The following is a 27741-nucleotide window of genomic DNA, read 5'->3' on the forward strand; positions in this document are numbered from 1 at the left end:
GTATTACAGACATTTATATATAAAATTATAAAGATGTTTGGTTTATTTTCCTAGCAAATCAGAGCTACTATTTAGTGAACCGGCATGTGTTCCACACCTCGTGCTATGTGCTTTATATTATATACACAATTCCATTTACCCTCACATAACCTTAGGACTAAGTATAAAATTTCTCATTTTAGAGTTGAGGAACCTAAAGATCATGAAAGTCAGGGAACTTCACAGCAAAGCTAATGGCAGAGCTGGGATATAAACTTAAATCTGTCTGACTCTTATATTTTAAACTATTACAGTAAAGGCATTTAGTAAGTGTTTATTAAGTAGTTCTCCCTTCTTTTCGCTTTATGAATACCTGTAACACATAAATGTCTGAGGTAAAAATATATATAGAAACACTTTAATGTCACAGATACCTGCTATTTTAAAACTTGTGTACCTACCTGCATGAGATCTTGAAGGCTGTTAACAAAAGAAATCTCTGCTTCTACCATATAAAACTCTGCCAGGTGCCTCCGGCTCTGAGAATTTTCAGCTCGGAAGGTCGGACCAAAGGTAAACACTTGAGTAAACGCTCTGCAATTCAAGATTAAGAGAATAAAAATAGAATTCACATGATTAATTTTAAGGATTTAAAATATTCACTGAGCTCTTAAGGAAATAAAAACAAGCTTCGTGTGCCTCTGTCTTGTCCACAGACTCACACATATTTGCTGCTATATATTTCTCTAATGGGTGATAATAATAGTTTCATTAAAAATGTTTCATTGAGGCTGGGCACAGTGGCTCAGGTCTGTAATCCTAGCACTTCCTGGGAAGACTGCTTAAACTTACGAGTTCAAGACCAGCCTGGGAAACATGGTGAAAATTTATGTCTACAAAAAATCTTTTAAAATAGCTGGGTATGATGGCCTGTGTCTATAGTTCCAGCTACTTGGGAGGCTGAGGCAGGAGGATTTGAGCCCAGGAGGTTGAGGCCACAGCGAACCATGTTCATGCCACTGCATTCTGGCCTGGGCGAGAGTGAGATCCTGTCTAAATAAAAAAATAAAAAATAAAAAAAAAAAAAGAAAAGAAAAAAGAAAAAAAAAAGTTACATTTATAGAAACCATTTTATCCTGAAGGAATCTGCAACTGCTTCACAAATCCTATGGTTTTACTAAATATAGAAACATAACCACTTCTGGGTACACTCTACTGCAGCTGCCTTAAACAGCAGGCAACTACATTTCACAGCAATAAAGAACAAAGTAAAGAAAAAAACACTACAGCCCAAGAAACCACACAGAAAACCTAGATAATAACAGCGAAAACTAGAATTTCATGTAGATAAGGTGTGTTCATTTATTTTTTAAACACATGAAAAAAGAACATCAGATACATATAGCAGTTCACCTTGTTCAAGGGCCACTCAAGTCCTTCGCGACCACCCAAGTCTTTCAATCAATGGTGAATGACCCCTGAAATTTGGAGGTGAGAGATTTTGAGGAACTACTTTATTCCCTTGATTCCAGGGGACTATAGCTCAACCATCCAAATGGGGAGAAAAATCCCTTATTCTTAAATTCCTATAGTGAAGTAGACACTACATCTGTCATTCTTTAATACTTATTGTTTCCCTCACATTCAAACCAAGTAACAGCTGAGATTAGATCAAGCATGTATGAAGTAATAAATATTTCTTGAGGACTTAATCTTTAAATGTTAAGGTTTTGTTAGAACAAAACAAGCTGTTTGAGGTTCCTTAGCTATGATCCTGAGCACACCTAATCTGTCATTTAGCCAAATAATATTAAGATCAGAAAACTTAGTGTAGAAAATAGATGGATTATGTATCTATATATTAGTTTTGTTTGTTTGTTTGTTTTTTTAGTAAAGATACTCTGGGAAAGGAAACAAAGTACGGTAAAAACCAAGGGATTTATTTTTCTCTCAATTGCCATTTCAGTAAGACCCAATTGGTACAAGCTTAGGAATTTATATTTTGGTTCTACAGCTACCTTCCTAAGACCATGATCTGCTAACCTCTGAGAACCTTAGTTTTTATTGAAAAAATAAACACTAGGAGCTCAAAAATATTACTATGGTTGCCTTTCTTCCAAGATTCAGCTACAGACTTGCCTACTAGAATGTTTCTGAAAAGACTAAACCTACCTTGTGCAAAATGAAAATTTTGACCCTGTTCCCCAAAACAAACAAAAGACAAAATGAACAGTCCTGACTTTATTTTTATATTTCCTCCAGCTCTGTTAATCTCAGTTAATCCACCTACTCAACCAAGACAGATTCCACATTCCCCAACTTATCTCATGGCCCTTATCATTTTGATCACAAAATTTAGTTGTTTACATCTCAGAAAACTCTGAAATCTCGCAGCTCTTCTCTATCTCCACAGCTACTGTCAGTGTAAACCTTTGTCTCCTGCTTAGAAAACAACAGCTTTTAAACTGGTGTCTGACACCTGTCTTCCTCCAGTCCCAAACTACAGGTTTCCAAACTCAAATCTGATTATGTCAGCCCTAATTTTGAAATCTTCAATGATTCCTTAGTACCAAAGAATAAAATTCCAACTCCTAATTTCAACTCAGTTCTTTCCCACACACCCTTTCCTCCAGCCACTCTGAAGACCTTCTCCTTTCCTAGTGTGCCCCACGCATGCCCTTAGGTTTTTGCATAGGCTGTTCCCTACCCTGTATTGCCTCCTCCACTGCTCCTCTACCCTCCAAATGGAAAATTCCCATTCATCCTTTAAGACTTGGCTCAACTGTCACTTCCTCTCTGAATCCTTACCACTCCCCCAAATTTATTGCTCCTTCTTGTATATTACGATAACACTTTTTCATGTTTATTATATAGAACATATCACTTTGAAATGTAACTTCTTTCTCCCCAAAAAAACTATAACATTTTCTAGAACAGGAACCATGTTTTATTCATATTCGCATCTCTAGTGCCTAAGATAAAACAGGTGCTCATGCTGAATGAATGAGTACTAATGATGATGATAGGCTTCCTCAGTTGTAAACTAAAAAGCACATCCTCACAAACAGTAACATTACAAACACAGAAAAATACTCAGACATATGTCACCAAGGCGCTCTCAGTACCTAAAAGGGGTCAAACAATCCAGGTCTGGTCCAAACAATAAATTCAATAATTAGAAGGCCGTAAGTTTCCAATCTCTGACTGTGCCATCTCTAGGTAGGTTGGCAATAGTATAGTACATCTAAATAAGTAAAATGACATTTCTGGTACTTTATCACAAGAAATTGTGTGTATACTTATGGAGCATAGGATGCTCAAAGATGAGCAGCAATAGGAATTTTTAAATTTTACAATGGTTAATGATTTTCCCTGGCAACACAGGGCAAGGTCTCTAGTGTAAAATGCAGAAAAGGCTCAATAACTTTTATTTCAATTATAGTAAGGATCAGGCTCTGATTGAGGTATCCAAGAGTTAAATATCATTTTGATAGAGCAAGAACTAATGACCACAGTGCTTCCTCTGAAGTTATAGGGTGATAAAATGAACTGGAAGGTATGTTGAAAAATTGCATAAGAAAGCATCTAATCTTTAAGCAGATAAATGTTTAAATAATTCAATAATGATCACACTATGTCAGTATCCAAAGACATTGTTTAGTATCAAGTGTTCTATTATACCTAATAGTAGCAGTAGCAGTAGCAGTACTAGTGGCCACCATTATGGAGTGATCATCATGGGCCAAGCACTAAATGGCCAAGAACCTTAGAGTTAATCCCTTCATAGTTAACTCAATCTAAGTATGTATTCATACATTTATCTTCCAGAATAAGAAACTGCAGTTCAGAGAGGTTAAGAAGCTTTCCCAAAAGTCAAAGTCATAGCTTAGTAAATGGAAGCCAGACTCAAATCCACATTTCTGACTCTAATGCTCATAGCCTTAACCATGATATTAACAATAATGATGCTCAAAACAACATTGCAAACTCAGAAAATTAGAAAGAAAAATTTTTAGTATATTCCCCCTTCTCAAAGATAACTAGGGTAAGCAGTTTGGCATATTATGAATAGCTTGTTTTATGTGTTAAAATACAGCTCTCTAGAATGTTATCTTCATGAAAATAATGAGAATGACATATTCTCATCAATACTTTGTAATCTTTAGCAAGTTATCTAGCTTTTCTGGTCTTCAAATTCTTATAGGAATTGGGGTTGGGGGCAGCTTGGCATTGATCTCTATTATCTTTTGCAATAATTTTGTCTCTAGGTGCCTGTGGAATCACTTCTAGTTTAATTTGTTGATTTCTTTCTTTTTTCCTATCTTCCACAGACATGGAAGCCATTTGCATCAAAGATTGAACCAACCAACATTTAAAATAAAATCTGAGAACAAGGCTATTTCAAAAATAAGATACAAAACCAGGTGAAAGGCCAGTATGGCTCTGAGAAGAGACCAGGAGAAAAAGAAAACACTCGGCACTAAGAATCATTCTTGTGCCAAATTATGAAGAGAGGAAAGCTATATAAGGAAAATCTATGAGCTTGCTAATGTTTAGTATAACAAAAGTACATTCAATACACATCAACCAAGATAGCTACAAAAATGGCTCTTTGGAAAATAAAAAGCAAAATTGCAAAAAAAAAAAAAAAAAAAAAAAAAAGCTCTACAAAGTTCACTTTTTCCAGTGTGTAGAGTCTTATGAAGCCCTCAAGATGGCAAATAGATTAATATAAAGTGGTCACTGATTGCCTGGCCATTTATTCTTTCTGACCCTGAAATTTCACAGTGAATCTTAACATTCTGAAAGAACAGAGGAACTGCTGTTCTTTAGTTTGGGAAGAACTTATTCAGCATAAGATTGATCAGCAACTTTCACTACACCCTTCCTAAACCACCCCCAACCTCCATATCACTTTTCTACTGTTAGTTTAGTAAAAGTTCATTGACCTTAAATGAACTCCCAGAAAGCTTTTAAACTGGATTTTAAAAGTTTTTGCCAAGTGCTTTTCTCATCATTCAGAAAATGATCGTCTATTTTACTACTGTTTTGTGTTCACTGGATTGTCAATACTGTGACATATTTTGCATTCATTATTTCTATCTGCCTAACAGAGTAGATTCCAGATACCTCCTTTTCAGCTTTCCCTTATCCCTCTATCATGCAATACACTTGGTGGAAAGGGATTATAAAAGAGATGCAGCCTTCACCATTTCAATAATCAAGTCATGTCAAGATGCCTTAGGGAGGGTGCATTCTAAATTCTAAAAATTCTTACCTTTATTGCCAAAAACTTGTGCCAAATAATTTCCTTTAACATGTTCTTAATACTTTATCTGGAACGGAACTTGAGACCCAAGCAAAATTTAATCTAAATTGTATGATGAAACACCAAGTTTGACAGAGTCTGACAACAATCCTGCTAAAGGGGGTAGAACATTAGCTAACCATCTGAGGAGATGACATGTGAAAAGAACATTCTAGCAAAGAAGACACCAACACACAGGTCCTAAGGTAGGAAGGAGCCTGACATGTTTAAAGAATTTAAAGAACAGGTGTAGGCCAGTAGCAGGATCAATGGTAAGAGATGGTGGAAAGGACCAGAACATGTAGGGCCTTCCTTGTAACCACAGTAAGCAGTGACCAGATTTTATCTGATACACATTGAAATACCCTCACCTCTTGAAACATTTAACACTATTTTCCTAGTACTCTCCTAGTTTTCCTTCTGAATACTGCTCTGACCTCTATTTCTGCCTCCTTTTGCATGCCACTTTAGCTGATCATTAAGCAGTAGCATTCCTCCAAAGTTACTCCTAGAACCTCTAACTTTTCTCATGATACTTTTTTCCTTATATGATCTCTCTTGGCCAATGATTTCAGTTAACCACTTACTTGCATACACATATTTATACCTTCTAACCAGCCCTCCTCTCTTAAGTTCCAAAAGTATATATCCATCTGCTTATTTGGTCCTTTCACTTGTCACAAACTGATCTCATCCCTCCCCCCTGCTTCCACTTTGATTTCAGTCACCTCCCAACCTTCCTAGGCCAATCTTCTCAATATGCTCTTTTTTTTTCCTGTTGGTTTGGTGAAAAAACCAATATGCTCTTTAATAACACCATGTACTACTTACTGTTCACAGCACCTTTCAAAATAAAACATTTACATCAACTGATGTGATTATTTAACATCCATCTCCATTAGACTGGAAATTTCATGAGTGACTCTATATACATATATACATATATATATATATATATTGGTTCATTATGGCATCCTCATCCTCAGTCTTAATCCAATGCCCAACACATACTAGTCAATATTTGTCAAATAAGTAATTCATTTTCTATAAAATATGCTGATCCCCAAATTGCATTTTTTAAGAGATGGGGTCTCCTATGTTGCCCAGACTGGACTCCTGGGATCAAGTGACCCTCCTGCCTCAGGCTCCCAAGAAAGTGGAACTACACATGCACACTATGGCAACCAGCTTCCCAAATGAATATTTGCAACAGCACTGGGATGGGATTAAGGATAGAAGAGGAAGGTAAATAGAATATCAATTACTAAACAGAAAATACTGCTGTTCTGTGAAATAATTGTTCACAGAAGGCACCCGACAATAACAGCATCAGTTTTTTAAAACTGTCACATATTTTTGCTCTGTCAACAAGAAAATCCTTGAAAAGGACTAGAGAGGGTAAGCTGCTCTAATTAGAAAAATTTTTAAATTAACTGTAATATTACTACAAGAAAATAATTATCCTTGTCTATTCTATGTAAACACAGCAGTACATGATTCTTTGGCTCCTGCCTGAGTGAAATGCCACTTCATTCCTGCCACAGTGGACTCTTCAGGACTGACTGACTGGATATGGGGTCTTAGAAAATAACATTATTCTAAAAGGTCACAAATCCGTTCTTTCTAATTGAGTATTTATCTTTATGTCTCAATAAGACACCTTTCAAAAACAGGTATATAATTATTTAAAAAATTGCCTTTCAAAAACAGGTATATAATTCTATCAACTGCACTTATTTGTGTTGAGATTACCCCTCTTACATTTCTCATATTTAGAGGTCCTTGCTCTGAGGACCACTAAAGAGAACAACATGTCAGTACTTTACTTCAGTCACATGTACTACATAGCATTTAAGTGTCATTCAAGTCTACAAATATTTCAAAGGTTCCCTTTTCTTAGGCCTGATACTACAGAGGTAGAGAAGTCATTATGGCATTGAATTATCAACAATTTCCTGGACTCCAGTCCTGTCCAGATGACTCACTTTTTTAAGGTTACGGTACTGATTAAGAACATGTAGTCTAAAGACCTCAGTTGAAATAATGGCTCCTCCACTTATGAACAAACTAAATTCTTAATTTCTGTAAGACTCCATTTCCCCATGCAAAAATGAGGGTGAGTATATAAATGTCATGGAGGTTATTATAAAGATGAAATGAAATAAAATACATCAAAAAGTTAACCTAATACCAACTATATGGTAAGGGAACAAATGGATCAAAGTTACTTTTTGTCTCCTTCCTTTCCATTGGGATACAGTTGGCATTTGCTTAATTTTTTTTTTTTTTTTTGAGACAGGGTCTTGCTCTATCACCCAGGCTGGAGTGCAGGGGCACAAACACAGTTCACTGCAGCCTCAACCTCCTGGGCTCAAGTAATCCTCCTGCCCCAGCCTCTTGAGTAGCAAAGACCACAACTATGTGCCACCCAGCCCAGCTAATTAAAAATTTTTTTATAGATGGGGGTCTCACCCTGTTGTAAAGATCTCTTTACACTTCAAATTATTGTAGATCTCAAAGAAATTTGGTTTATCTAGGTTGTATCTACCAATGTTTACTATAAAAACTATGTTTGTGTTACTTAAAAATAATGACAAGGCCGCACATGGTGGCTCATGCCTGTAATCCAAACACTTTGGAAGGCTGACGCGGGTGGATCGTTTGAGGCCAGGATTTGAGACCAGACTGGGCAACATGGTGAAACCCCATCCCTACAAAAAATACAAAAATTAGCCAAGCAAGGCGGCATGCACCTTTAGTCCCAGCTAGTTGGGAGGCTGAGGCAGGAGGACTGATTGAGTCTGGGAGGTTGAGGCTGCAGTGAGCTATGATAATGCGACTGTGCTCCAGCCCAGGTGACACAGCGAGACCCTGTCTCAAAAAAAAAACAAAACAAAACACACAAAACAAAAACCATGACACGTCCATTATGTGTTACAAATAACATACTTTTTATGAAACATAATTTTTTCCCAAAACAAAAAAATTAGTAAGAGGAGTGACACTGCTTTATACTTTTATAAGTTTCTTTAATGTCTGGCTTAACAAAAGGTGGCTACATTCTCATATCTACTTTTGCATTCAATCTGATGCACTATCACATGCCACAAAGACTGGAAAACACTATATATATACTCTTGAGACAATGAGAATGAAAAAGGCAATTACTGTCTTAGTATTATGAAAATTGTTTCACCTTCAAGGATTCCCCTGAGAGGATGTGAAGCCCCAGAGATATCCAGACCATATGCTGAGAACCACTACCTTTGGCAATGGTTCTTAACGAGGAGTATTAGTTCAGGGCTCTACCTCTGAAGACCTCTATTCAAAAAGTCTAAGAAGGATCCTGGTCATGGATATATTTAAAAGCTCCACTAGTAATTATGATGTGAATCCCTAATAAAGAACTACTGCCCTAAAGAAAGTTTAGACCTCTAATTAATATACTTTTTAAAAAGATTTTTGATGGCTAAATTTTGAAAATAAAAAATAACAATGTTGGCAAGGATATAGAGAAACTCCTTGTATACTGTTGGTGGGAATGTGAAATTGTGTAACTGTTATGGAAAACAATTTGGTGGTTCCTCAATAAATTAAACATAGAATGACCCAACAATTTCCTCCTGAATATACACCTCAAAGAAATAATAAAGACAAGAATTCAAACAAAACTTTGTACACAAATGTTCACAGTGGCATTATATAGATAGCCAAAAAGTAGAAATAACCCCAATATTCATCAATGAATGAATGAATAACCTAAATGTGGTGTATTCATACAATGGAATAATTTTCAGCCATAAAAAAGAAATACTGATACACGCTATAACATGGATGGAAACACTAGGCTAAGTGAAAGAAGCTACACACCAAAGGCCACATACTATATGATTTCCTGTATATGAAATATCCAGAATAGGCAAATCTATAAAAACAGAAAGCAGAAAGTGGTTGCCAGGATTGGGTGGGGAGGAAATAGACAGTACATTATTTTACATGAGTTGCTATAACAAAATATCACAGACTGGGTGACTTAAACAACAGTAATTAATTTTTCTGCAGTTCTAGAGGCCGGAAATTCAAGACCAAAGTGACGGCAGGATTGGTTTCTGGTGAGGCCTCTCTTTCAGGTTTGCTGAAGGCTGCTGTCTTGATATGTCTTCATGTGGATTTTCCTCTGTGCACAAGCACTCCTGGTGCCTCTTCCTATATGGACACCAGTCATACTGGATTAGGGTTCCACCCTTATGTCCTCAAACAACATTACTTTTCAACGGTACTATCTTCAAATACAATCACATAGGAGTTAGGACAACACAATACATGAATCCTGGGGGAGAGGCAATTCAGTACATAACAGAGATTAACTGTTTTATGGGTATGGGACTTCCCTTTTGGGGTGATGGAAATGTTCTGGAACTAGACAGTGATGTTGGGTGTACAATGTCACTAATGGTAAATTTTATCTTATGTATATTTTGCCACAATACATTTTTTAAAAGTTGACTGAGGCCAGGCGTGGCGCCTCATGCCTGTAATCCCAGCACTTTGGGAGGCTGAGGCAGGTGGATCAGCTGAGGCTGTGAGGAGTTCGACATCAGCCTGGCCAACATGGTGAAATCCTGCCTCTACTAAAAATACAAAAATTAGCCAGGCGTTGCTATAACAAAATATCACAGACTGGGTGGCTTAAACAACAGAAATTAATTTTCCTGCAGTTCTAGAGGCTGGAAATCCAAGACCAAAGTGACAAGTGGCATACCCCTGTAATTCCAACTACTTGGGAGGCTGAGGCACAAGAAGTGCTTGAACCCAGGAGGCTCAGGTTGCAGTGAGCCGAGACCACACCACTGCACTCCAGCCTGGACGACAGAGCGAGACTCCATCTCAAAAAAAAAAAAAAATGTTGAATGATGAGACTGTCTATCAAGCACTTTACACACGTTCATTTCATCCTTGCTACCCTATAAGAGAGGTGATTTCATTCCATTTTATAACTTCAGAAACTGAGGCTTACATAAGTTAGTAAATAGTCCAGAGCATCAAACCAAAGCTGCTTTAACATAAGCAGTCCAAATCCATGGCCCACTTACTGTACTGCTGCAACGGTGCAGTCTTAAAAAGTAAAAAGTTCAGCACAGATGCTGAATGGTACCACTGAGCATCTGTGCTCTACTTTTTAAAGTACAAAACATGTGCAAAGAGAAGTTCTGTATCTTAAATGTCACTGTCCTCTGGGTGGTTTCTGCCCCTCTGGACAACTTGGTTATTCCATTCTTGGTGGCCGTTCTTTGTTCAACTTTCTTCCACCATCCCTTACTTGCTTCTTTCCTTATTCTTTCTCCTATATATAGTTATTTAGTAGTAGAAAGGAACAGTCATTAATCAGCACTGATGGTCAATCAGGTACATTTTCATTCTCTTTCTTTTTTTCTGAGACTGAGTCTTGCTCTATGGCTAGGTTGGAGTACAGTGGCACAATCTTAGCTCACTGCAACCTCCCGCTCCTGCGTTCAAGTGATTTTCATACCTCAGCCTCTGAGCAGCTAGGATTACAGGCACGTGCCACCACACCTGGCCAATTTTTATATTTTTAGTAGAGATGGGGTTTTGTCACATTGGCCAGGCTGGTCTCAAACTCCTGGCCTTAAGTGATCTGCCCACCTCGGCCTCCCAAAGTGTTGGGATTACAGGAATTAGCCACCATACCCAGTCAGGATACATTTTCATTCTATTTTATGATATACAAAATGGTAACATATCCAATATACTTTATAGCACTTCTCGACTATGGGCAGCTTCTTCCCTTCCCCCGCCTACCTTCTTTAGCTACTTTCAAGTCTAGAGCCATTCTGGAGCATTGTGGAGCCCACAAGGTTGGACTTATGCAAAAGGAGGCTTTGTTATAAATGCTTAGATGACCTAGAGCAGTGATTCTCAAGTTTTAACATGCATTAGATTGACCAGAGGCTTGGGAAAACACAGTTTACTTGGCCCCACCCCTAAACTGGTCAGCTTTAGTAGGTCCAGGGTAGACCTGAGAGTCTCCATTTTTACACATTCCAGGTGATGGTGATGCTGCTGGTCCAAGGACTACATGTTAAAAACCACTGATCCAGAGTGGTTTTCAGCCCTGGCTGCATAGTAGAATAATATATGGCACTACAGAAAACAATCCTGATGCCCAGTCCCACACCCAGATCAATTAAATCTGATTTTTCCTAAGGGGGCTAGGGGAGTCAAGCTAATATATCTATATATTTTTTAAAAGATCCTGAAACATTCTAATATATAACCAGAGTTGAGAACCACTGATCAAATCCTTTTTTTTTTTTTTGAGACTGAGTCTTGCTCTGTCACCCAGACTGGCGTGCAATGATGCAATCTTGGCTCACTGCAACCCCCGCCTCCCAGGTTCAAGCCATTCTCCTGTCTCAGCCTCCCGAATAGCTGGAACTACAGGCGCGTGCCACCACGCCCAGCTAATTTTTGTATTTTTAATAGAGGCGGGGTTTCTCCATGTTGGCCAGGCTGGTCTCGAACTCCTGACCTCAGGTGATCCGCCCACGTCGGCGTCCCAAAGGGCTGGGATTACAGGCATGAGCCACTGTGCCCAACCTGATCTAGCTCTTTTAATTACCACTTATGATTGAAAGTAAAAGGCACAGATCATTGACATGAAAGGTATTATTTCATAAAAAGGGTACATTTGCATAGACCTATATACTATGAATAAAATAAACATTTTCTAATACTCTTGACAGACTCTAAATCAAACAGAGCTTGGTTTATGAACATAAAAGCACAAAGGAAGAACCATCAAAAACTAGAAATAGGCAAACTGCTTTTACAGGAGGAGTTAGCCTATAGAAATAATATATGAAAAATCCCTATTCATTTTCCCTGAATAGGAAGAGTAAGGGCGAGAAGGAGGAGGAAAAAGAGGAAAAATGGCATGCTCTGCCACGCCAGGCCTCGTAGGCTGCATGAATACTAAAAATGAACACTCTCAATGATATGGATCATGGGATGACCCATACAAAAGGCAGAGAAACTCTGGGTTGAACTATTCAAACCGTTATCTCCAAATTCCCAAGTTACATCCAACCGTCCACAGCTATATAGGAAATACCAGTATTATCAAATCACACATATATTTTGGCTAAGAAAGGCATGTAAGAAAATTTTTGAGATAACTCTTTCTACAGTAGTACCTAAAATACTGTCTGCCTAAAATTCAAATTTTTCCATTGAACTTCACACCACACTGTCATAAAGAAGAATCAGGCAGAAAGCCCAGAATAATTACCCAGTTGAAGAAACTAAATGAAAGTCCCTAAAGAATGTTCCAGAAACAAAAAACAAGTGTCTATCTCCTGATCTTTATCCTAATTCACATGCTAAATCTACCTCTTAAATGTGAAATAAGGCTGGCTTGGGTTTTGCATATTCTCCAACTGTAAAGATTTATGTGACACACGTCTGTTTATCCATCCCCTACACCTGTTTCATGTGGCAAAACACCAGTTTTTTTTTTTTTTTTTCCGTGTAGGGTATATGAGGGAAATAAAATAGGAGTTGACATCAAAATAAATAAAATTAACGTGGCTAGCAACTAATACATGTGACTAAGCTTATGTGTTATCACCTTTTACTGGTGAGAGGGAAGGAAAACCATAACTGTATTGGCAATTTTTTCTAAAGGAGCAAAGATAAAATTTCCTTTATTTTCTGTAAAACACATACAAACATACACACGAACACACATACACATTTTTTTTTTCCTACAGCACATCTTCTACAGCCTATGAGGCATTTCTATTACGTGGTTCCCTAAAAACAAGCAAATATAGCACCGGTGAAGAGAGAAATTTAATCTGCTCCTATTCATCAACTTTAGGGTGATCACAGGTCTTGGTTTGCCCAGGAAAAATCCATTTTACGCTGACTGCTCCAGCATAACTGTTACCAGCCCTCCCTTTCGCTCTTTAAAGTGTCCTTGTTTAGATGCCCTAGCTCTGCCCCAAAACTGCACTTAAGGTTGTTAGCGGGTTTCAGTGAAGTAAAATGCACAGAAATGTTTCCGTGGTTTCTATAATTCATGTACATAGATCACAGGCAAACTTTTACAATTTCTACTAAAAAAAAAAAAAAAAAACAAAATCACTGAATTTTCTGAATTCATACCAACAGAAATTCACACCCACTGCATGAAAATGTAAAATGAAGCCAGGAGCGGTGGCTCATGTCTGTAGTTTCAGCAGTTTGGGAGACCAAGGAGGGAGGACCACTTCACCCTAGGAGTTTGAGACCAGCCTGGGCAACACAATGAAACCTTGTCTCTTAAAGAAAATAAAACACACACACACACACACACACACACACACACGTGTACGTATATATACATATTTTATGTTAAAAGAGAAAAAGAAATTTCAGTTTCACATAATAAGGGTACTTTAAGATATCCTAACAGATCCAATAGCATAGTATTTCAAGTTTTTAAATGCATTTTCTGATGGAGTTTTTTTTTTTTTTAACTAATTTTTTCCCCCAACTAGAATAGATTGATAAATTAAATCAAAAGCATGGAAGTAATTCAAGCCCACAGGTCACAACAGCAAAGACAGAATGGATACAGAAGCTTAGGGCCTAGTTATCTGTCTGTATCTTATCATCATTATCTACCTGAAGTCATATTGACTTAGTCATTCAACAAATATTTATTAGACTACTAATCACTGTGGAAAATACAGAGGTAAACCAGGTATGGCCTGTACCTTCAAAAAGTTTATAGACTAACAGGGTCTTCATTGACCTAAAAATACAAGCTAAGATATAAAATCCCTAGGAAAAATGTCAGTAATCTTTTGGACAGGATAAAAAAACTCATGAACCACATAAGAAAAAGACTATAATACACCAACAGAATAAGCAGCTTCTGGTCTTCAAAAAAAACTATTTTAAAATGGAAAGAAAAGGCAGACTGGGGAAAGAAAAATTTACAACACCTATATCTGATAAAGGGCTTGTAACCAGAATATATAAAGAACTGTTACAACCCAATAATAATAAAACAAACAACCTGGTAAAACCAGGGTGAAAAAAATTGAAAACACAGTTCAAAAACAAGATATATGAACAGCCAGTAAGTACATGAAAAAAATGTTCAACAGTACTGGTCACCACAGAAATACAACTTAAAACCACAATCACATACCTTATACTCAGTAGAATGACTAAAATTAAAAATACAACATCATCTTTTGTCAAAAACGTGGACCAATTGGCATCCTCATCCACTGCTAGTGGGCATGTAAACAGTACAATTACTTCAGAAAATTATTTAGTAGATTCTTACAAAGTTAAGCATTAACTTAATTCTTATTTACCCAAGGGAAATAAAAACGTATGTTCCCACACAGACTCTTGCATGAATTTTCAGAAAGCTTCATCATCACAATAGTTCCACACGAGAAACAGCTAAATATCAAACGACAGATGGATTGAGAGTATTTTGGGAAGATGGCAGAGAAGAAAGCACCAGGAATCTGTCTACCCACCTAGACAAGTGCACTGGTATTATCTGTCTGATTTAATTGTATTGTTTTTTTTGAAATGTAGTCTCACTCTGTTGCCCAGGCCGGAGTGCGGTGGGGCAATCTCAGCTCACTGCTACCTCCACCTCCCAGGCTCAAGCGATTCTCCTGTCTCAGCCTCCTGAGTTGCTGGGACTACAGGCATGTGCCACCATGCCCAGCTAATTTTTGTATTTTTAGTACAGACAAGGTTTCAAAATATTGGCAAGGCTGGTCTCGAACTCCTGACAGTCTCAGGTGATCCACCCACCTCGGCCTCCGAAAGTGCTGGGATTACAGGCGTCAGCCACTGCATTTGGCCTGATGTAACTGTTTTTGAAACTTGCAGTCTATGGAATATCCGCAACTTCCAGAGAAAGGCTTATACAGTAAACTGTAGTTAATTTTGGTCAATTTCAGCTCTTAGCACAGTAGCAGTTGCCCATACCCCTCTCCCAGCCCTGAGGGAGGCAGCTGCGCATGTATGTGTTCCTGGAACACTCTGCACACAGCTTGAGGGAGCTGGGTTGGAGAAAAAAGGATCCTCCAAATACTGGGAATCTATACCTAGATTGCCGATTGTGGCTTCTAATCACAGAGATACATAAAGGCAGGCACCTCCTCCAATTGTTACGCACCCAGCCCCACCCCCACCCACCCCCGGAATTATTTAAACAGCCAGTGCACTTCTCCACTTCATTTTTCTTTTGTTCTCCTTTGAGAGTCAGACATTGAAGACTAGGACAGTCAAAAACAATTGCAATTGCATATATGGAGAAAATCAGAAAGTGATGGCACCTGCCGAGGGAAAGAATCAGGCTCTGAAAGACCTGACAAGACATTAAGTTTATACTTTGGGCTGAAGCCTGGTACAGAGACAGCTTTCAACAATTTAAAAAAGAAGTCCAAAAGAAAAAATAAAAACAGCAAGCTCTGGGGAAGAGAATCTGATTCCACAGTTCCCACATAATTAGCTACAAATGCCCATTTTCTTTTCTTTTCTTTTTTTTTTTTTTTTTGAGACAGAATCTCGCTCTGTCGCCCAGGCTGGAGTGCAGTGGCACGATCTCGGCTCACCGCAAGCTCCGCCTCCCGGGTTCCCGCTATTCTCCTGCCTCAGCCTTCTGAGTAGCTGGGACTACAGGCGCCTGCTGCCACGCCTGGCTCATTTTTGGTATTTTCACTAGAGACGGGGTTTCACCGTGTTAGCCAGGATGGTCTCGATCTCCTGACCTCGTGATCTGCCCGCCTCGGCCTCCCAAAGTGCTGGGATTACAGGCGTGAGCCACTGTGCCTGGCCCAGTTTTCATTTTTTAAAAAATCAGAAGGCGGCCGGCGGGGGCGGGGGGGTAGCTCACGCCTGTAATCCCAGTACTTTGGGAGGCCGAGGTGGGCGGATCACGAGGTCAGGAGATCGAGACCATCCTGGGTAACACGGTGAAACCCCGTCTCTACTAAAAATACAAAAAATTAGCCAGGTGTGGCAGCGGGCACCTGTAGTCCCAGCTACTCAGGAGGCTGAGGCAGGAAAATGGCATGAACCCCGGAGGCCGAGCTTGCAGTAAGCCAAGATCCGCCACTGCACTCTAGCCTGGACGACTGAGAGACACTCCGTCTCAAAAAAACCAAAAAAACAAAAAAACAAAAAAAAAATCAGAAGGCATACAAAGAAAGATAAAAATATGACCCATTCAGAGGGGAAAAATAAATCCACAGAAATTGTCCCTGAGAAAAATCTCAAGCCAGATCTACTCAAAAAAGATTTTTAAACAACTGTCTTAAGACAGTTTTAAGTATCTTTAATGATACTTAAAGAACTAGAAGATGTGGAAAAAATCAAGAAAATGATGCATGAACAAAATGGCAATCTTAATAAAAAACCAGAACACCTAGTAAAACAAAACGAAATTCTGGAGCTGAAAAGTATAATTGAAATGAAAATTTCACTAGAGAACCTCAAAGGCAGATTTCAGCAGGCAAAAGAAAGAATCAGCAAACTAGAAGATAAGACAATGGAAATTATGGAGTCTGGGAACAGAAAGACTGAAAAAAAAAAATGAATAGAGTTTAAGTGACCTGTGGGATATCATAACACGACCCAACATATGCATGTGGGAGTCTCAGAAGAAGAGAGAAAAGGGCAAAGAGAGTATCTGAATAAATATGTAATCTCAGCACTTTGGGAGGCTGAGGTCGGCAGACTACCTGAGGTCAGGCATTCAAGACCAGCCTGGCCGACATGGTGAAACCCCATCTCTACCAAAGATACAAAAATTAGCTGGGCATGGTGACACATACCTGTAATCCCAGCTACTTGGGAGACTAAGGCAGGAGAATCACTTGAATCCAAGAGGCAGAGGTTGCAGTGAACTGAGATCATGCCACTGCACTCCAGACAAGTGACAGACAGACAAGTGACTCCATCTCAAAAAAAAAAAAAATTGAAGAAATAATGGCTGAAAACTTTCCAAATCTGATTAAAGATATGAATGTATAAACATCCAAGAAGTTCAATGAACTCTAAGATGGTAAGACGACCTCAAAGAGGTCCATGCCAAGAAACATTATAATCAAACTTTTGCAAGCCAACCACAAAGAATCATGAAAGCAGGAAGAGAGAAGTAACTCATCACATGTAAGGAATCTTCAATAAGATTATCAACAGGCCAGGCACAGTGCAGTCCCAGTACTGTGGGAGGCTGAGGTGGGAGTATCACTTGAGGCACGGAGTTCGAGACCAGCCTGGCCAATACGACAACATCCTGTCTCTTCTAAAAATACAAAAATTAGCTGGGTGTAGTGGTGCACGCATGTAGTCCCAGCTACTCAAGAGACTGAAGCAGGAGAATCACTTTAACCCAGGAGGTGGAGGTTGTAATGGGCCAAGAGCACTCCAGCCTGGGCAATAGAGTGATACTATCTTTAAAAAGGAAAAAAATAAAATAAAAAAATAAAAATAAAAGATTATCAACAGATTTCTCATCAAAAACTTTGGAAGCTAGAAGACAGTGGGCAGATACATTCAAAGTGCTAAAAGAAAAAACTGTCAATAAAAAAATCTTATATTTGGCAAAACTGTCCTTCAAAAGTAAGGGAGAAAGTAAGACATTCCCACTTAAAACCTGAAAGAGTTTGTTACTAGACATGCCCTGCAAGAAATGCTCAAGGTGGTCTCGCAGGGTGAAATGAAAGTACTCTAGGCATTAACATGAAGCTATATAAAGAAATAAAGATCTTAAAGTAAATACACGAGTATAATTGTAAAGATTAATTTGATGCCTCACAATCAAATTATATAAACCTGATGTCTCAGGTGAATATAACTGCACTTTTTGTTTTCTGACTTAAGAGACTAATACACTTTAAAAAAAAACCCTAAAACTAGTATTATTGCAAATTTTGGTTGTAACTCCACATTCTGTTTTCTACAGCATTTAATTTAAGAGGTTAATGCATTTCAAAGATTTATTCATGTATGTTTCAGGGCACACATGATGTAATTCTGTGATATCAACAACTGAAAGGAGTGAAGAAGGAGCTGTTAAAAGTGCAGTCAAGAATCCCTTCAACTCAAGAGGTGGAGGGTGCAGTAAGCTGGGACCATACCACTGCACTCCAGCCTGGGTGATGGAGTGAGACTCTGTCTCAAAAAAAGAGTTTTTGTATGTTATCGAAGTTGAGCTGGTATAAATTCAAGTTAGACTGTTGTAATTTTAGGATCTTCAATGTACTCTCCATGGTAACTACAAAGAAAATAGCTATAGAATATATGCAAAATAAAATAAGAAAGAAATTTAAATATTTCCCTACAAAGAACCAACTAAAGAAAAAGACAGTAATGCAGAAAACAAGGGACAAAAAAGCTATAAAGTATGTAGAAAAGAAATAGCAAAAAGAGAAGTTCCTCCTTACCGGTAATTACTTTAAATGTAAATGGATTAAACTCTCCAGTCAAAAGACACAGATTGGCAGAATGGACTTTTTAAAATGACCCAATTATATGCTGTCTATAAAACATTCACTTTAGATACAAAGAACAAATAAACTGAAAGTGAAAGGATGGAAAAAAAATTTTCCATGCAAATAGGAGACAAAAGAGAGCGTAGATGGCTATACTATTAACAAACAAAACAGACTAAATACAAAAAGCTTACAAGAGACAAAGAAAGACATTATGCATTAATAAGCGGTTCAGTACACTAAGACACAATGGTTGTAAATACTTACATACCTAATGATGGATCATCAAATATAAAGCAAAAAATGAGAAGTGAAGGGAGAAAATAGTTTTACAATACTATTGGAAACCTCTCAATAATGTAAAGAACCAGACAGAAGATAACTAAAGAGAGAGAAGGGGGACTTAATACAATAAAACTAGATCTAACAAACATATACAGAACACTCTTCTAATGATCAGAGTTTTTTATATGTGCATGTGTTATTTATTCAAACTAAAAATGTGTGTGGTAGTGGCTATAAAAATTATGAATGTACTTAATGTCACTGAACTATATATTTAAAATGGCAAAACAAATGCAAAAAAAAAGAACGAATTAACAAATTTGATGTTATATCCATTCAGTGGGATAATATTCAGCAAAGAAAGGAACAAACTGCTGGATAGATCTCAAAAGCATTATGCTGAGTGAAAGAAGACAGCTACAAAGAATAGATACCATACGATTTCATTTATATAAAATTCTAAAAAAAGGAAAATCTAATCTATGGTGACAGCAGATTGGTGGTTGCCTAAGACCAGGGGTGGGGAAAGAGACTCATGCCAAAGGAAAACAAGGAATTTTTTGAGTGACAGAAATAATTCTTTTTTGTTGTTGTTGTGGTGGTGGTTTTTTGTTTTTCTGAGATAGGGTCTTACTCTATTGCCCAGGCTTCAGTGAAGTGATGCAATCATGGTTCACTGCAGCCCTGACCTCCTGGGCTCAAGTCAGCCTCCTTCCTCAGCTTTCTGGATAACTGAAACTACAGGCACATGCCACCATGCTCAGCTAATTTTTAAAATATTTTGTAGAGATGGTGTCTCACTATGTTGCCCAGGCTAGTCCTGAACTCCTAGACTCAAGCAATCCCCTTGCCTTGGCTTCCCCAAGTGCTGGGATTACAGGTATAAGCCATGTCACCCTGCCTAATTCTATATCTTGATCATAGAAGTAGTTACTGAGGTGTAAGAATGTGTCAAAACCGGCCAGGCTCGGTGGCTCATGCCTGTAATCCCAGCGCTTTGGGAGGCCGAAACGGGCGGATCACAAAGTTAGGAGATCAAGACCATTCCGGTTAACATGGTGAAACCCCATCTCTACTTAAAATACAAAAAATTAGCTGGGTGTGGTGGTGGGCACCTGTAGTCCCAGCTACTCGGGAGGCTGAGGCAGGAGAATGGCGTGAACCCGGGAGGCGGAGTTTGCAGTGAGCCGAGATCGCACCACTGCACTCCAGCCTGGGCAACAGAGCAAGACTCCATCTCAAAAAAAAAAAAATTTGTCAAAACATGTATTTAATATATATTTAAAATGATATATTTTAAATGGGTTCGTTTTTATTATAAAGTATACCTCAATAAAGTTGATTAAGAAACAACATTAACTGGTATGGGTTGGCTGAAGGTATTTAAAAAAAAAAGAAACAACGATTAACAGGAATAACTTACCAATAAACTGGTTTATTCTGCTACTTAATTATTTAAACTATAATCTTGTTCCAACTATTGTACAGAAGGAGAAGTATCAGGCTCCAGGAACCCCAGAAGGGGCACAACGACGTCTTTCCAAGAACAAAAGAATCTGGAACATAGTGACACCTCATTGCCAACATAAATGACTACAGCTCTTAGGGCAGACTACACCTTAATCTGCTCTCCCTTCTTAGTTTAGTTCTGACTTAGTCTTCAAACTCTGACAGTTAATTGATTTCTGTGTCTTAATTCTTTACTTCATTCCAGGTGCTGATTTAAACTTCTGGTGTGTCTTGTGAGTCCTGAAACCCAGCAGCTTGTTCCAATCCTCTGCTTTGTATGAATTCCAGTTCTGTTAGTAATATAAAACAATTTGATTATTACCTGTCAGCTATTTCTTCCTGGCCACACTACCTTGGTTTTTCTCTGCAGCTAGTCCTTTATAATTCACCCGAGGTTCTCCAGGACCCAGAGGCTCTCATTACCATCAACATAGCACCTAATATTTCAGTGCCTGCACAGTAGTAAACACTGGGCTTTACATGGTACCCAATGCTTACAACAGCTCTGTAACATGGCCATTATAATGTACTTTTATAGATTAGGAAGTGGAGGCTCAGTCATTAAGCTTATAAAACTAGTATATAAAGTAGCCAGAATTCCAATTTAAATTCTCTTGTACTGCATTTACCTCAACTAACACAATCATTCATTTGAACAAGATCAGTACTTTTTGGCAAGGATAACATTATCTGAGTAGCTACTTCATTCTCTAACAGCACTGGTCACCCTCTATATGAGGCTATCTCATATTTTTTTACAATTTTTAAAATTTTTTTATATTTTAAATTTTTGTGAATATTTATTCACAAATATGGGATACATAAGATATCGTGTACAGGCACTCAATCAGTAAAAATCACATCATGGAATACTGGGTATCCATTTCCTCAAGCATTTATTCTTTGTGTTACAAACAATCCAATTACATTTTTAGTTATATTAAAATGTACAATTAGGTTGAGCGCAGTGGCTCACACCTGTAATCTCAGCAGTTTGGGAGGCTGAGGCAGATGGATCACCTGAGGTCAGGAGTTTGAGGCCATCCTGGCCAACATGGTGAAACCCTGCCTCTACCCAAAATACAAAAATTAGCCGGGCATGGTGGTAGATGCCTGTAATCCCAGGTACTCGGGAGGCTAAGACAGGAGAACCACTGGAACCTGGGAGGCAGAGGTTGCAGTGAGCCCAGATTGCGCCACTACACTCTAGCCTGGGTGACGGAGTGAGACTGTCTCAAAAATAAAATAAAATGTACAATTAAATTATTGACTAGAGTCCCCTTACTGTGCTATCAAATACTAAGTATAAAATACTAAGGTCTTATTCACTCTACTTTTTTTTTTACCTATTAACCATCCCCACCTTACTCGCACACCTGCCCACTACCCTTGCCAGCCTCTGGTAACCATCCTATTCTCTATCTCCATGAGTTCAACTGTTTTGATTTTTAGGTCTCACAAATAAGAAAGAACACATGGGCTGGGCGCCGTGGCTCACGCCTGTAATCCCAGCACTTAGGGAAGCCGAGGCGGGCGGACCACCTGAGGTTAAGAGTTTGAGACTAGCCTGGTCAACATGGTAAAACCATGTCTCTACTAAAAATACAAAAATTAGTCAGGAGTAGTGGTGGGCGCCTGTAATCCCAGCTACTCGGGAGGCTGAGGTAGGATAACTGCTTGAACCTGGCAGGCGGAGGTTGCAGTGAGCCAAGATTGCGCCACTGCATTACAGCCTGGGACAGAGTGAGACTTCGTCTCAAAAAAACACAAACATTTGAAGTCTGTCTTTCTCTGTCTGGCTTATTTTACTTAACATAATGACCTCTAGTTCCATCCACGTCGGTGCAAATGACAGAATCTCATTCTTTTTTATGGCTGAATAGTACTCCATTTTGAATAAGTAGCACTTTTTCTTTATCCATCCATCTGTTGGTTGCTTCCAAATATTGGCTATTGTGAATAGCGCTGCCACAAACAGGGGAGTGCAGATATCTCTTTGATATACTGATTTCCTTTCTTTTGGATATATACCCAGCAGTGGGAATTGCTGAATTGTACAGTAGCTCTATTTTTCGTTTTTTGAGGAACCTCCAAACAGTCCTCCATAGTAGCTGTACTAATTTACATTCCCACCAACAGCGTATGAGGGTTCCCTTTTCTCCACATCCTCACCAGCGTATCCCAAGTTCTTAACATCCTCGTTGGTGTCTAACATAATTACATATCAGTTGGGTGAACATTAAAGTTATTGCTGATTAAATAACTAGTTATTTTCAGCAGAAGAAAACATGCTAGAAAAAAAAATGTCAAAATGAGAAAAATTCTGTTTCCAACGCAACCTAAATTCTGCAAACGTTTAATGCATAGATTTTTTTTTTTTTCCTTCTCCTAAAAAAGTAATTGAAACCGGTAGTGGTGGCCTGCATCTGCAGTCCCAGCTACTCTAGAAGTTGTGGCTGGAGGACTGCTTGAACCTAGGAGTTTGAGGCTGCAGTGTTTTATGACTGAGCTTGTGAGTAAGCTACTGCATATGCTACAGCCTGAGCAACACAGTGAGACCCCATCTCAAAAAAAACAAAAAACAAAAAAACAGCAAAATAGAATTTGGGCAAGATTTTGGAATACCTGAAATAATATCAGTTTTGCTTTTTATAACTCCAATTACTGTACATATTGGTCTAGTTACTAAGGATTAATCTGATGCCTCATGATATGCTTGGGCTACTTGTCTCTGCCCCAATCTCATGTTGAATTGTAATACCCAATGCTGGAGGTGGGGCCTTGTGGGTGGTGTCTGGATCATGGGGGTGGATCCCTATTGGTTTGATGCTGTGTTTGTGATGGTGGGTTCTCACGTGATCTGATCATTTAAAAGTATGTGGCACACCCCCATACACACACACTTGCTCCCATTCTCACCATGTGAGATGCATACTCCTTTGCCTTCTGCCATGATTAGAAGCTTCCTGAAGCCTCACGAGAAGCAGACACTACTATGCTTCCTGTACAGCCTACAAAATCGTTAGCCAATTCAACCTATTTTCCAGCAAATTACCCAGTCTCAGGTATTTCTCTCTTTTTTGAGTCAGGGTCTCACTCTGTCACCCAGGTTATAGTTCAGTGGCATGATCTCTGTACATAGCAGCCTCGACCTCCTGGACTCAATAAATCCTCTAGCCTCAGCCTCCCGAGTAGCTGGGACTACAGGTACATACCACCTGTCTGGCTAATTTTTGTATTTTTTGTAGAGATGGGATTTTGCCACATTGCCCAAGTTGGTCTCAAACTTCTGGGTTGAAAGTGATCTGGCCGCCTCAGTCTCCCAAAGTGTGGGATATCAGGCATGACCCAATGTGCCTGCTCAGGTATTTCTTTATAGTAGTGCAAAAACTGCCTAACACATCTCACTACGGTAACTTGCATTTGCTTTTAGAGAATATCAACAGGCGCTGCATTTCAGGCACAATGTGTTCTATTTCTATAATTGCTCAAAAGGCTCACTGGGAATTCTTTCTAAAACAACTCACATGATCATGCCTATAATTCCAGCACTTTGGGAGGCTGAGGCAGGCGGATCACGAGGTCAGGACCTTGAGACCATCTTGGCTAACATGCTGAAACCCCGTCTCTAGTAAAAATACAAAAAAAAAAAAAATTAGCCGGGCACGGTGGCAGGTGCCTGTAGTCCCAGCTACTCGGGAGGCTAAGGCAGGAGAATGGCATGAACCCCGGGAGGCGGAGCTTGCAGTGAGCTGAGATCACACCACTGCACTCCAGCCTGGGCGACAGAGCGAGACTCCGTCTCAAAAAAACAAACAAACAAACAAAAGAACAACTCACATGAAACTTGCTTATCACAAAGCAATCCTTCAGATACTTTTTCTACTTAGCCAGACAGACCTCAGTGAATTAGATAACAGAAGAGTGGAGTCCTATACACTTGAAATGGAGAAAAGGCAGGTTAGTATTCCCTTCACAAAGGAATTCAATACTAGAAACGGGTAGAGAATCCAGTATTTAGATTTCCAAAGGCGGCAAGCAGACACTGCAGAGTTAGCACATTAGACAGAGACATTAAATCATTATGCAAATAATGTATAACCTAACTAGCAATTAAAGAAAAGCAAATTAACACCATTCAAGCTAGTAAAAATGAAGTTAAAATGGTGAATTAAGCAGATATATATTCACTTCTTCCTGAGATAACTTTAAAATAATCATAAAAAAACTAAAAGGAAGAATCATGAAGGGGGCCTTCAATGGACAAGAGATCGCGACAAATTACTGAATGACAGAAAACAGATGGCTGAGTGATGTCCAATATGGCAAAGCATGGAAGCTGTTATCTGGAATATGAAGTATGCTGCAGCAGAACAGAAGTGACTGGCACACAGAACCTTGGTGAGACTGGGGGTAGGAGAAATAGGGATGCATTCAGAGTTTGCATATGAGCAGTAAATGCTCCCCCACCCACCCATCAGTATAGCTAGAAGCCAGATGTCCCCACCATTCAGGGAACAAAGCACCTTTCTCTAAAGCAGTGGTTCTCAGCATCAGCATCACCTGGGGGCCTGTGACACAGATTGGGAAGTCCCACTCCCAGGGGTTCTGATTCAGTAGTGTTTGCTAGGGGTTGGGGGCAGGAGAAAATGGGAAGTGACTGCTAATGGGTTCGGAGCTTCTTGTTGGAGTGATAAAAATGGTATAAAATTAGATAATGTTGATGGTTGCACAACTTCGTGATCATAGTAAAGACGACTGAATTGTTTACTTTCATTTCTTTTAAGAGACAGGGTCCTGCTCTGTTACTCTGGCTGGACTGCAGTGGTGTGTTTATAGCTCACTGCAGCCTTGAATCCTGAGCTCAAGCAATCTTCCTGTCTCAGCCTTTAAAGTAGCTGGGAATACAGGGGTGCACCACCATGCCTGGCTGATTAAAAAAAAAAAATTTAAGAGGGGGTCTTGCTATTGCCCAGTCTAGTCTCAAACTCTATGCTCAAGCCATCCTCTTGCCTTGGCCTCCCAAATCCCTGAGATTACAGCCCTGAGCCACTGCACCTGGCCTGAATTGTACACTTTTAATGGATGAATTTTATGGTATATGAATTATATCTCAATAAAGTGGTTCTTGAAAAAAATAATTTACTCTTCTGTATATATCTCTTACAGAAACCCACCAGATAGTCTTCAACAACTATAAAATCATGTCTCTTCTTTGTCTTCCCTGTACTAAACAGATCCACCATCTTCAGCCATTTCTCTGGGCCATGAAAAGTCAGGCTACAAAAGAACAACTTCTTCATGTAAAGGTTTACAAAAGATTCTAAGTATTTGGAAGTTGATAAAGAAACAGGGCAGAAAAGCTACAGTTTTCTATCTTTGGATAATGTGGCTAAATAGAATTTATTCAAGTATAATATATCAAACATGACATAAAAGTACAGAGACATTCCAGAGTCAAACACAAACAACATGTATTAGGATAACTAAAAAATTGTACACCATAAAATGCTCTACAATAATGGGGAGAAAGAGCTACATTAACTGGATTTCTGTCTGTCCAAGAATACAAAAGGAATAGAATCCGCATCAAATATAACAGCCAGTGGCCATTAAACATGAATGACATTTAAAAATGCACTTCCGTGTAATCACTCTACTGATAAGGTTACCTCTAAATTCAATTCAACCTAGACAAGGCAAAATTTCCTTGACATACGCTCTTCTTGCCCTCAGGACAGTGTTTTTATAACAGTAATCACACTCCCAATTTCTTGTTTAATGCTTATCTTGCTCATCAGACTCTATAGGGTCATGAAGGTTGAAATCATTATCTGTCTTGTTCATGTCTACTTCTTGGTACACAACAGTTTCTCAATAAATTGAACTGAGACTGATATTTGAGCCCTGGACCAGGCAACGTAACAGTAGCAGAAGCTAAGATGACAAAGAGGAACAAGATACAGATTAAGGACTTTATAGTCTAATGGGAAGATAAGATAATAATTTCAATATTTCCTGATAAATAGAATTGATAGAAACCCCTTTCCAATAGATAATTCTCTTTATTTTGTATTAAATAATAGTTATAAAATTAAATAAGACAATCTCTAAATTGAAAAGCTCATAGTCTAAGCTACAGAGAAATAAATCAACGATTCCATGTCACAGAACATGTAGGCACAAAGCAACATGGGCACACAGAAGAACATTTAAACAAGGAGGAGGTGATGGTTGTGGTAAGGTTCTGGGTGACATAATTTTTAAGTCGAGTTTAGACTAATGGGCAGGAGTTAGCCAGACAAAGGCATGGTGAAAGCAAATTCCAGGCAGAAAAACAGCATATGCAAAGGAATACAAATGTGTGAAACAGGATGATGTGCTTAGAATACTATAAGCAGTTTAGGATAGTTGAAGCAAAGGGACATGGAAGCAAATGAGTGAAAGGATTCAAAGGGTATGGAACAAGAATTTAGAATGATTTCCATAAATCTGGTCTGACAAACTGGAAGCTTGGTAGTACCACTTCCTGAGACAGGGAATTCAGGAAAAAACAGATTTAGGGAATAAGATGATGAATTTCATTTTGACCATGTTGAGTTTGAGGTGCTTGTACCTCAATCAAAGAAGACAACTGGCATTTCAGTTCATAGGTGGGGAGCAGAGCGAAGAATCCATGTTAGAAACAGGAATTTCACAAGAGCAATACTTTGACTACCACCTTGTATTCATCCAGGTTTTTACTCTAGTATTTCTGCTCCAACAATTTTTCATTAAGACCTCCAATTCTTTCTGTTCACCACTTTTTCCATTATCATCTTCCACCTCCCTTTTCTCGCTTCTTACCCAGCACAGATTCCTTGGTCCGTCGTCATAACCTTCTAAGCCTATTTACTTCCATCAAATTTACCTAGCGATACCCAACCCCTGGTTAACTAAAATATCTACATTCTCTGTATTTTAACCCAAGCAAGCTAAATATTCCCACTTAAAAGCCTTCGTATTTGCTGATCGATCTGCCATAAACACTTGCCTTCTGTCAATAGTATACAAAAAATGCAACTGGTAAGGAGTTTATAATGAAGTTCCTCAGTCATTTATACCAATAGTCTGTTAATTCAC

The 27741-nt window shown here is 38.7% G+C and overlaps 1 protein-coding gene across 2 annotated transcripts in view; it reads right to left on the bottom strand.

The window, feature by feature from the left end:
* NARS2 (asparaginyl-tRNA synthetase 2, mitochondrial) overlaps positions 1 to 27741 on the bottom strand; it is a 138198-nt gene that overhangs the window by 49597 nt on the left and 60860 nt on the right. For both annotated transcript variants that reach the window (XM_038005423.2, XM_038005422.2), the window contains exon 7: positions 441 to 573. In XM_038005423.2, coding sequence (XP_037861351.1) covers positions 441 to 573 — 133 coding nt within the window. The remainder of the gene's footprint in view (positions 1 to 440; positions 574 to 27741) is intronic.

Source organism: Chlorocebus sabaeus, chromosome 1, assembly GCF_047675955.1.
Source record: "Chlorocebus sabaeus isolate Y175 chromosome 1, mChlSab1.0.hap1, whole genome shotgun sequence".
NCBI classification, from domain to species: domain Eukaryota; kingdom Metazoa; phylum Chordata; class Mammalia; order Primates; family Cercopithecidae; genus Chlorocebus; species Chlorocebus sabaeus.